Source organism: Pristis pectinata, chromosome 13, assembly GCF_009764475.1.
Source record: "Pristis pectinata isolate sPriPec2 chromosome 13, sPriPec2.1.pri, whole genome shotgun sequence".
Classification (NCBI taxonomy): Eukaryota; Metazoa; Chordata; class Chondrichthyes; order Rhinopristiformes; family Pristidae; genus Pristis; species Pristis pectinata.
The window spans coordinates 24,649,814-24,662,160 of NC_067417.1; the positions used below are offsets into that span (position 1 = coordinate 24,649,814).

A 12,347-nucleotide genomic window follows, 5' to 3' on the forward strand; every position below is an offset into this window, starting at 1 on the left:
ATTGCAGTGGCTCAGTACCAATATTTTATCTTTATGACACTCATACTAAATACTCCATGATTCATCTAATATTGAGGCCTAGACAGCCAAATGATTTGTACATATAATAAAAAAAATGAACTTCCTTGCATAAAATGTCAACGAAGAAACTAAAGGTGATTAGTGATTTCATTTGGTATCTAGTAGTGACTCCTGTAGAGGGAATGTTTGGACAACAGCAACTATAATAGAAGGAAATTGAACTTAATTGTTCAAACCAAAGTTGCTAAAAATTTAACCAGATTTTAAGATGGTTAATTTTTAAAGGCAACTGAACTTAAAAATGACTGATTGAGCGGACCAAGTGGATAATCGACACAGAAACTCCCTCCAATGCCAACGTAACATAAAAGACGTCCAGGTTTATCTGGATATTGAGGAGAAGGCCACTTGGCCCTTTCAAGCCTGTTCTGCCAGCCAATGAGATCATGGTAGATTTGATTGTAAGCTCAAGTCTGAAATTCCATGTAACCTGTCATGTCCTCATCAAGAATCTATCTACTTCTGCCTTATTCAAAGATTGTTTCCACTACACTTTGAGAAAGTAGCTCCAAAGATTTATAGCCTTCTGAGAGAAAATAAAGTTGCCTCAGCTGTTTTAAATAGATGGTTTTATTTTTAAATATTAATCCAAGTTCTAGATTCTCCCACAAAAGCATCTTTTGAACAACTACACTGTCAAGACCCCTTAAGATCTTTTTATTTTTCAATCAAATCTCCTCTCACTCTTCTAAATTCCAGTAGATACAAGTCTAGCCTGCCCAACTTTTTCTCACAAGACAATCTGCTCGTTCCAGCTATCAGTGTATTTCAAAGCATTTACATTTTTTCCTGAAATAAGGAGAATAATCATCTACACAGTATTTCAGGCATGTTTTATATAAATGAACTATATAACTTTACTACTTTTCTATTTAATTTCCTTATCAAGAAACAATAATGTCCTGTTAACTTTCCTAATTATTTGTTGTACCTTGATTCTAATCTTTTGTAAATCATGCACTTGAATTCCCAGATCCCTCTGCTTCTCAGAGCTCCATGATCTCTCACCATTTAAATATGCTTCTTTTCACTTTTCTTGCCAAAATGAACAATTTTACATTTCCCAAATTATTCCCACATTTCACATTTGCCAGATCTTTGCCAACTGACTTGGCCTATCTAAATCTTTTTGTGCCTCCTAATATCCCGTTCACAACTTACTTGCCTACATATCTTTATATCATCCACAAATTAGCAACCAAACTTTCCATTCCTTTATATAGTCATTTATATAAATAGTAAAAAGCAGAAACCCCAGCATTGAGCCTTGTGGCACACCACTCATTACTTCTTGCCAACCATTAAAAAACCCATTTATACCTACTCTGTTTCTTGGTTGTAAGCCAATTTTCTACCCATGCCAATATGTTACCTCCTACGCCATGAATTTGAATTTTCTACAATAACCACAGATGCAGCACCTTATCACGTGTTCAAGAAATCTAAAAATTGTACATTCACCAGTTCTCCTTTATGCACAGCTATTTCGTCAAAAAAATTAAGTAAATTTGTTAAACATGATTTCCTTTCACAAAACCATCCCAATTTAAATGGTAGCTACTAGCATTTCCCTATATCAGATATTAAGCTAGATGACTTGTAGTTCCCTGCTTTTTGTCTTGCTCTCTTTTTGAATAAAGGAGTTTACACTGTTATTTTCCAATTTATTTGGAACTTCAACAAAACTATTTTTTTTTTGAAAAGTTAAAACCAATGCATCAACCCTCTCGCTAGCTACTTTTTTCAAGATAGAATAAAGTTCATCAGGATCCAGAGACTTGTACGCTCACAGCTCCAACAGAATCTTATACAATTCGATAAGGTCACCTTTCATTCTTATAAACGCTGAGAATTAAAAGGACAGAACATACAGAGCCAAATTAAGGGTAAATTTGACTGAAGCTAAAACATTTTTAAGGAAATATTTCTTTGGAGAATATGGATGAATATCAATGTCAAAATTAGGAAGTAAATTTTGTATTGGACAAAAAATTATTTGTATTTTCTTCGAGAGAAAATTGCTCTCAATGGCGTGATTTTCTATGTGGACTAGAATGTCTTCACTGTCTTTGTTAATGATCCAGATGAAGGCAACAGAGGAATTGTTTGCAAGTTTGCTAACAGAACATAGTTTTTCAAGGTATCAGAACTGGAAGCAGTGGGATAAATCTGGCAGTCTGAGGTGCAGATAAATGGAGCCACAAGAGACTGCAGATCCTGAAATCTGGAGCAATATACAATCTTCTGGAGGAACTCAGTGAGCTGAGCAACATCTGTGGAGGGAAAGAAAATTTCCATGTTTCAGGTTGAAACCCTGCATCAGGGCTCAGTGGAGAGAGAAGATAACCTATCATCCACCTGCCTTCCCCAACTCCATGCCAATCCCTCCCCTACCCAGCTCCTTATGCCCATCACATCCTTCACCCCTCCTCAGTCCACCAATCACCAACTGGCCTTGGTCTCACCACTCCCCACTCCTCTTTATACTGGCTGTCCTCCCTCTCCATTCAGTGCTGAAGCGGGGTTTCCACATGAAACATTGTCATTTCCTCTCCCCTCACCATCCCCCAGATGCTGCTTGATCTGCTGAGTTCCTCCAGCAGATTGCTTGATGCTCCAGATAATGTAGTGTTACAAACACAAGGGGAGGGCCAACACCAAGATGTGTACTCCAGATATGGTTGTATACTTAAGCATTTTAACTGGAAAATCAGGGAAGAGCCACCTCCACTTCTCTCCGAAACAGTCCTGTGCTCTTTTCTTCTTTAACAACAGAAAGAAAAGTTGTATGACTGACAGTAATGGAATGCCTTCTGAAGGAGTTCATTTGGTGAACCTGACTTTTAGTGAGATTCATGAAGTTGCATAAAGATGATGAGGAAATATTGAAAGCATTGGTGGGGAAGTGAAAGAATGGAGTGGTTGCAAGTTACTAAGGAGCAATACGTTGACTCCCTGCTAATTTGTAATTGCAAACAGCCATTGCTTGCTGTCTCAGGATGAGACTGACAAACACCTGACAGATTTTAACAGACTGACTGCAGGCATAATGCACCCTTAACAGATGTTGGCAGATGATTTCCTTAATATCAGAGGGATGGGGGTGGGGGGTAAAGAGGCAAAGAGAAAGAAATGGATTAAGTTACAAACTATGCAAAATTCTTGTTTGTCTTCTTCTGTCAGTCAGTCATTGATTTAAAAAAATGTATGTTCACTGAGCAAAATTGTAAATATACAAAATATTCACTTTTCAAGTTCAAGATTTTCAGCAAAACAAAACTTAAGTTGTTTTTATAATGTAAATGAGATATGTTAACAGGCTCCATTGAAAAGAAACAAGTGCAGTCTACGAACCAAATCTAAATACTGTAGTCCATCACACAATTTTAATCAGAGTACATTTCATTATTTTTTAATACATATTTTCCTTGGATTCTCAGAGACAAAAATATTGGTTACCATCATGATCACCAGCTTTCACGTTTAAGGAGCCTTCCATGAACACAAAACTTTCAAATCAAATGCGTGGAATTACTGAGTAAGGGGCAACATAGACAACAGCTGCTGCTATGGGGAGGGAGAAATAAAACTGAGAAGGAACTTTGAAATATATTTAAGAGAACATATCTGTATGAAGAATTTAATTTAAACAAAAAGATCAAAAATAGGGATTTCTCATTGTATCTTACATTTACTATTGCATTTTATCTTTTTGGCAAAGGATAATACCAAAAAGATGACAGGTTGTAAATAAAGATATTCTAAAATATATATAGAGGAACTACAGATGACATGATTGTGTTTGTAACACAACTGAAGCTGAAAAAGTTGCCAGTACATGTAACATTTAAGTATTTTGTGAAATAGCAAAAGAAGAGATCTGTAGACACACACTACAAGAAGGAAGTCTCCTGAATTAAAATATATCAACAACAACAGAAAGACTATCAAATACAATGAAAGTAAGATTAACTAAAAATACCATCATAAAATCTGCTATTACTACCAAATGCTCCAGCACAACAGATTATTATTCCAGCAATTGTAGTTGCAATCAATTTCAAAGCCAGATCAATCATTACCTGTGAGGAATTTGAATTACTTTCTTAACTTCTCTCAAGTTATACTATTTTTGAAATAATACAAAATAATTTGCAATCTACCACAACATAAAAAGAAGTGCAATGATACAATCAAAACATAAAAAAGAGGTGAACATAATAAATATGATCTGAATTAAAATGCAAAATTTTACTTTATTAATCACAGTCTTTACAGTGACTGGAAACTGTGTTATAACTTAGAGTGAGATGAAGGGAAGTAACACTGGAAAACACCAGGTAAACTGCTGATACAGTGATCTTGACAACTGCAAAACACTGAGCGCTCCTGAGAGGGATTGTGGTGAAATACAACTTAGGCCCAGTTCAATATGACAATGATTATTCCCATATAGGCATAACAAGTCATTATTATCACTTCTACAGAAATATATATGGTCAGGCAAGTAAATAAAAGAGTAATATACTTATTAGGAGAAGCCGCAGCTCTTTTGATTTACTTTAAAGTACTTCCATGAACATTAGAGCATTGGATCGCTAACTTTGTGTAATGTGCTTATTATTATTTGGTACAGTACTTGCATGTCAAAATCAGCTGCAAGTAAATGAAAACAATTTTGTTGCACATATTGTCTGACAAATTCACTAACTATAATGTGTCTACCTGGTGACTGTTCTTCAAGCATTTATATAAAAGAATCATACCTGGAAACCTCAGAACCATCAAATGTTCAAACAAAATATGAGCTATTCAACAAAACATTAGGAATAGAAATTCCATGATACAGGATTGAGCTGAGGGCAAGGATTATCACTGATATTTTCCCCCCAAAGGTCCTCTCCTAATCCAGAGCATGGTGCATTAAAATTCAATTATTATGTTTTTATAAGTCACAACTAAAGTAGATATGAGAAAAAGAGATGTCTAACATGACTCATATACATGTGATTCCATTACAATCAGCTGTTAAGTTATAAGAATGATGTCAAACACCAGTCATTTGAATTGAATATTATATAAATTTGTACAATGCTTATTCATTCCATGCCTCAAACAACACAAGAATGTTATAGTGTAATTATGCACAGTCGTGGAGGAATTACAGAATTTCAGCAATTTAAAACATAACATGATAACCTTTAGCACATACAAATATTAAGCAAAAAATAATTTCATTGTGAATCATACTGTGACAATAGCTTTACTCATACAAATCAATAAGGCTCGTGTAGGCCAATGCCATGGGGAATACACAAGAACCATACCTAATGTCAATACCAAGAGCACAATTCTTGCACATAGCAATCTGTCAACAACACCTGCAGGTAGCCCTCATGGACATAATTGTAAACAATATTCATTATGTATGTTTTGTTGGTTAAGCAATGGGGTCAAATGAACGACGTCAGTGAAAAGTGATCAAAGAAAGCATAATAGAGAATCTCTGCAATCTTACCTCACTATCCTGAGTGATTTGTACTTGTTCTCCCTGTGGTACCTGAGCGATATGCAGGTGTCCCTGTACAGCCAGTAGACAGAAAAGGCATGGAGAAGGAAGATAAAAAGTATTACTGACTGAAAAAAGTATCACATGGATCCAAACCTTAAAATGGAGAAAGGCTAAAAGAATAAATAAATCAAAACAAAAATAATTTAAGATGATGAACAATGTCTAGATTGGTATGTTATTCCCATTACGGGAACTTCAATTTTAGGAAAACCACATATCTTGAAAAATCCCCAGTATCTCTTCACAAACTGTCCATTTGATCAAAAGCCCTTCACTGTACAAGCGTAAACAGTACAGGAAAACTTGCTAAAAAGAAAACCAGTTACTTCCTTTAAAATGGCAATTAGGTATGGATAATAAATGCCAGCCTTCTCAGTAATACTCAGTCCACAGCTGCTACCTAACCCATATGGAACTTAGAAAGACCAGTAGGTTCTTACCCCTCTGAGCCAATTCCAACATTGAATGACATCATGTCTGATCTGTAACAGATCCTTCGCCTCATCAATCTTTAATAACTTTGGTAAAGAAAAATGGATCAGCCTTGGATTTAAAATTATTGTTGATCTGGCATATCCTGAAGAGCATTTCAAAGTTTACATACCATTTACATGTAATTTAACTCTTGAAAGACCTGACTCTAATTTCAGACTCTGACTTGAGCTCTGGACTAGTAAAACTGAAGAATTAGCTTCTTTCTATACTGGTATCCTCATTTAGAACTCAGGATGTGTTCCCAAGAATCAGGATACTAGGAGGTTCAGTGTTAAAAGGGGATACTGCTGCTGTATCAGTAACCTGGCAGAAACCCCTGCCTTTCCTTTTATTGCATGCTGCTGTGCCAGGAAATTGATTCTTGGGGCATGGTGCAAACCTCTATCCTCCCTGTTGTTGTGAGATCTTGTGCCTTGGCTCTCCTCTGGCAATAAACTCACCCCTGGCTCCCGTGCAAGGCCGGGTGTTAGACAGGCTGGGGCAAACAATGCAACTGCCCAGCACTAAAATGTTAGGTTCTGGGCTACATCTTGGATGGTGCATGTGGGCCATTACTGGGGACTGGCGCTGGCTGCTCCACCTGTTTAAAGCACTACCTGCATCCTTGTGGTCTCCATCACTGCCTAGTAGAGGAGGCACCACAAGAGCACCAACGAAAACAAGGTTCACACCTGGTCTCCAGCACAGCATCAAGCAGCAGCAGTAAGGACACGACAGGTTCCTGCCATAACAGCACATATGCAACTGTATGTTTTTTTGAAAGAACATGGGGTTATGTACCTATGAAGTGTTTGGACTGAGGGCTGAAAGTGCCACAACAGATCAGCAATCTGTGGGGTAGGGTACCAGTGTAGCTCATCTCATCAATTCCCCTTAAAATCTTTATTTTATTGATTTTTATTTTATCTCTTAATCTTCTAAACTTCAGGACATACGACCCAGGTTTGTATAACTTCCTGTAGCTTAACCCTTGTAGTCCGAGCATCACTGATAAATCTACGTTCCTCCTCAAGCCAATATGTTTATCCTAGGGTGTAGTCTCCAGAACTTTGTGGTCTCAGCAGGGCTTTGGATACCTGTAGCCAGTTCTCTGAATATAAAGGCCAAACATTCCATGAGCTTTTCTGATTATTTTCCATCCTTATCATTTTAATAATCTACATATATGGACCTCAATCTCTCTTGGCTTCCCCTACTTCTAGCTTTACACCATTGAGAAAGGAACTTTGTTCTATCCTGTTAAGGTCCAAAGTGAATGGATGTCTTCATATCAATATCCATCTGTGAGTTTTGACTATTTGCTCAATCAATTAACATCTCGTTATAATTTAAATGCTCCCATCTACACTACTTACAATGCTAGCTCTCCATGTATCATTGTGACTCTTAATCTCATCAGTCAAGTAATCTTCAATAAAGTGAACATTAAGGTGACAAGATGACTGTCCAATTGAAATGAACCATTCCAAAATCAAAAGAATATTAAAGACTATAACAAGAACATCAGTGATGTTTCTTATTTATTTTAACTAAAACCCAGAGATGGAAACCTATTTAGCCTGGGGTACTTGTCACTCTTCTTTTGCATTTTTTCAAGTGGGCTGCACAAATTCAAGTGATAAAACATCGAACATTACAGCACAGTACAGGACCTTCAGCCCACAATGTTGTGCCGAAATTTTATCCTGCTCCAAATATCTATCAAACCCTTCCCTCCCACATAGCCCTCCATGTTTCTATCATTCATGTGTCTATCTAAGAGTCTCTTAAAATGTCCCTAATGTATCTGCCCCCACAACCTCTCCCAGCAGTTCGTTCCACACACCCATCACTCTCTGTGTAAAAAACTTATCTCTGATATCCCCCTTATACCTTCCTCCAATCACCTTAAAATTATGACCCTTCATGTTAGCCATTTCCACCTTGGGGAAAAAGTCCTCTGATTGTCCACTCGATCTACGCCTCTTATCATCTTGTACACCTCTATCAAGTCACCTCTCATCCTCCTTCGCTCCAAAGAGAAAAGCCTAACTCACTCAACCTATCCTCATAAGACATGCTCTTTAATCCAGGCAGCATCCTGGTCAATCTCCTCTGCACCCTCTCTAAAGCTTTCACATCCTTCCTATAATGAGGTGACCAGAAACTGAACACACACTCCAAGTGTGGTCTAACCAGACTTCCATGCAACATTAACTCGTGGCTCTTCAACTCAATAGCCCGACTAATGAAAGCCAACACACCATACTCCTTAACAACCCTATCGATCTGCATGGCAACTTTGAGGGATCTATGCATGTGAACCCCAAAATCCCTCTGTTCCTCCACACTGCTAAGAGTCCTGCTATTAACCTTGTATTCTGCCTTCAAATTCGATCTTCCAAAGTGTATCACATCACACTCCCATCTGCCACTTCTCAGCCAGGTCTGCATCCTATCACTGTCCTGTTGTAACCTACAGCAACCTTCTACACTATCCACAACACCATCAACCTTTGTATCATCAGCAAACTTACTAACCCACCCTTCACATCCTCATCCAAGTCATTTATAAAAATCACAAAGAGCAGGGGTCCCACAACAGATCCCTGCAGACACCACTGGTCACCGAGCTCCAGGCAGAATACTCTCCATCTACCACCACCCTCTGTCTTCTATGGGAGAGCCAATTTTGAATCCACACACCAAAGTTTCCCTGGATACCATGCCTCCTGACTTTCTGAATGAGCCTTCCATGAGGAACCTTATCAAACACCTTACTAAAATCCATGTACACCACATCCATTGCTCTATATTCATCAATGTGCTTTGTCACATCCTCAAAGAATTCAATCAGGCCTCATGACCTGCCCTCACAAAGCCATGCTGACTATCCCTAATCAGCCTATGCTTCTCCAAATGCCCATAAATCCTGTCTCTAAGAATTTTCTCCAGTAATTTGCCCACCACTGAAGTAAGACTCACTGGTCTATAATTACCAGGATTATCCCTACTTCCTTTCTTAAACAAAGGAACAACATTTGCTACCCTCCAATCATCTGGCACTACTCCTGTGGCCAGTGAGAACACAAGATCATCGTCAAAGACCCAGCAATCTCTTCCCTCGCTTCCCGTAATAACCTTGGATATATCCCGTCTGGCACCGATGACTTATCTATCCTAATATTTTTCAAAAGTTCTAGCACATCTTCTTTCCTCATGGTCGACGTTGCCCTAGCGTACCAGCCTGTTGTACGCCATCCTCAGAAACGTCAAGCCTGACAAGAATTGGTAGAATAGAAACATAGAAAACCTACAGCACAATTCAGGCCCTTCAGCCGACAAAGCTGTGCCAAAACATGTCCCTATCCTAGAAATTACTAGGCTTACCTATAGCCCTCTATTTTTCTCAGCTCCATGTACCTAACCAACAGTCTCTTAAAAGGCCCTATCGTATCTGCCTCCACCACTGTTGCCGGCAGCCCATTCCACGCACTCACCACTCCCTGAGTAAAAACTTGCCCCTGACATCTCCTCTATATCTACTCCCCAGCACCTTAAACCTATGTCCTCCTTGTGGCCACCAGTTCAGCCCTGGGGAGAAGCCTCCTTACTATCTACCTGATCAATACCTTTCATCATCTTATATACCTCTATCAGGTCCCCCCCCATCCTCCGTCACTCCAAGGAGAAAAGGCCGAGTTCCCTCAACCTGCTTTCATAAGGCATGCTCCGCATTCCAGGCAGCATCCTTGTAAATCTCCTCTGTACCCTTTCTATGGCTTCCACATCCTTCCGGTAGTGAGGTGACCAGAACGGAGCACAGTACTCAAGTGGGGTCTGACCAGGGACCTATATAGCTGCAACAATACCTCTCGGCTCCTAAATTCAATTCCCCGATTGATGAAGGACAATACGTCATATGCCTTCTTAACCACAGAGTCAACCTGCACAGCCGCTTTGAGCGTCCTATGGACTCGGACCCCAAGATCCCTCTGATCCTCCACACCTGCCAAGAATCCTACCATTAATACCATATTCTGCCGTCATATTTGACCTTCCAAAATGAACCACTTCACACTTATCTGGGTTGAACTGCATCTGCCACTTCTCAGCCCAACTTTGCATCCTACCAATGTCCCTCTGTAACCTCTAACAGCCCTCCAAACTATCCACAACACCCCAACCTTTGTGTCATCCGCAAACTTACTAACCCACCCCTCCACTTCCTCATCCAGGTCGTTTATAAAAATCACAAAGTGCAAGGGTCCCAGTACAGATCCCTGAGTTCCACCACTGGTCACCGTCCTCCATGCAGAATACGACCCTTCAACAACCACTCTTTGCCTTCTGGGGCCAGCCAGTTCTGGATTCCACACTGCAATGTCCCCTTGGATCCCATGCCTCCTTACTTTCTCAATAAGCCTTGCATGGGGTACCTTATCAAATGCCTTGCTGAAATCCATATACACTATATCTACTGCTCTTCCTTCATCGATGTGTTTAGTCACATCCTCAAAAAATTCAATCAGGCTCATAAGCAGGACCTGCCCTTGACAAAGCCATGCTGACTATTCCTAATCATATTTATACCTCTCCAAATGTTCATAAATCCTGCCTCTCAGGATCTTCTCCATCAGCTTACCAACCACTGAGGTAAGACTCACTGGTCTATAATTCCCTGGGCTATCCCTACTCCCTTTCTTGAATAACATCCGCAACCCTCCAATCTTCCGGAACCTCTCCCGTCTCCATCGACGATGCAAAGATCATCGTCAGAGGCTTCGCAATCTCTTCCCTCGCCTCCCACAGCAGCCTGGTGTACATCTCATCCGGTCCCGGCAACTTATCCAACTTGATGCTTTCCAAAAGTTTCAGCACCTCCTCTTTCCTAATACCTACATGCTCAAGCTTTTCAGCCCGCTGCAAGTGCCCACTACAATCCCCCAGATCTTTTTCCGTAGTGAATACTGATGTAAAGTATTCATTAAATACATCCACTATTTCTTCTGGATCCATACACACTTTCCCACAGCTGCACTTGATAGGCCCTATTCTTTCGCATCTTATCCTCTTGCTCTTCACATACTTGTAGAATACCTTGAAGTTTTCCTTAATCCTGCCCGCCAAGGCCTTCTTATGCCCCCTTCTGGCTCTTCTAATCTCCTCTTAAGCTCCTTCCTATTAGCCTTATACTCTTCCAGATCTCTAACATACCTAGCTCTCTGTACCTTTTGTAAGCTTTCCTTTTCCTTTTGACTAGATTTATTATAGCCTTTGTACACCACGGTTCCTGTATCCTCTCGTAACTCCCCTGTCTCATTGGAACATGCCTATGCAGAACTCCACACAAATATCCCCTGAATATTTGCCACATTTCTTCCGTACTTTTCCCTGAGAACATCTGTTCCCAATTTTATCTTCCAATTTCCTGCCTGAGAGCCTCATAATTCCCTTTACTCCCAAGTAAACACCTTTCTAGTCTGTCTGTTCCTATCTCTCTCCAGTGCTAACTTAAAGGAGATAGAATTATGATCACTATCACCAAAATGTTCACCCACTGAGAGATCTGACACCTGACCAGGTTCATTTCCCAACACCAATCAAACACAGCCTCTCCTCTTGTAGGCCTATCTACATACTGTGTCAAGAATTCCTTCCTGAACACATTTAAGAAACTCCACCCCATCTAAACCCCTCACTGTCTGGAGATGCCAATTGATGTTTGGAAATTAAAATCCCCCATCACAACAACTCTGTTATTCTCACACCTTTCTCAGATCTGCTTCCCTATCTGCTCCTCAATATCCCTGTTACTATTGAGCGGCCTATAAAAAAAAACCCAGTAAAATAATTGACCCCTTCCTGTTCCTAACCTCCACCCACAGAGACTCCGTAGACAGTCCTCCACGACGTCCACCTTTTCCGCAGTCGTGACACTATCTCTGATCAACAGTGCCACTCCCCCACCTCTTTTGCCTCCCTCCCTGTCCTTCCAGAAACATCTAAAACTCGGCACTTGAAGCAACCATTCCAGTCCCTGAGCCATCCAAGTCTCCGTAATGGCCACCACATCAAAGCTCCAAGTATTGATCCAAGCTCTAAGCTCATCCGCCTTGTTCACAATACTCCTTGCATTAAAATGGACACATCTCAAACCTGTCTGAGCACGTCCCTTCTCTATCACCTGCCTATCATACTTACTACTAGCTTTCTCTGT

The 12,347-nt window shown here is 40.0% G+C and overlaps 1 protein-coding gene across 1 annotated transcript in view; it reads right to left on the reverse strand.

The window, feature by feature from the left end:
• banp (BTG3 associated nuclear protein) overlaps positions 1 to 12,347 on the reverse strand; it is a 148,544-nt gene that overhangs the window by 44,761 nt on the left and 91,436 nt on the right. The window contains 1 exon segment of the mRNA XM_052028241.1: positions 5,600 to 5,662. Within this exon segment, the coding sequence (XP_051884201.1) occupies positions 5,600 to 5,662 (63 nt within the window).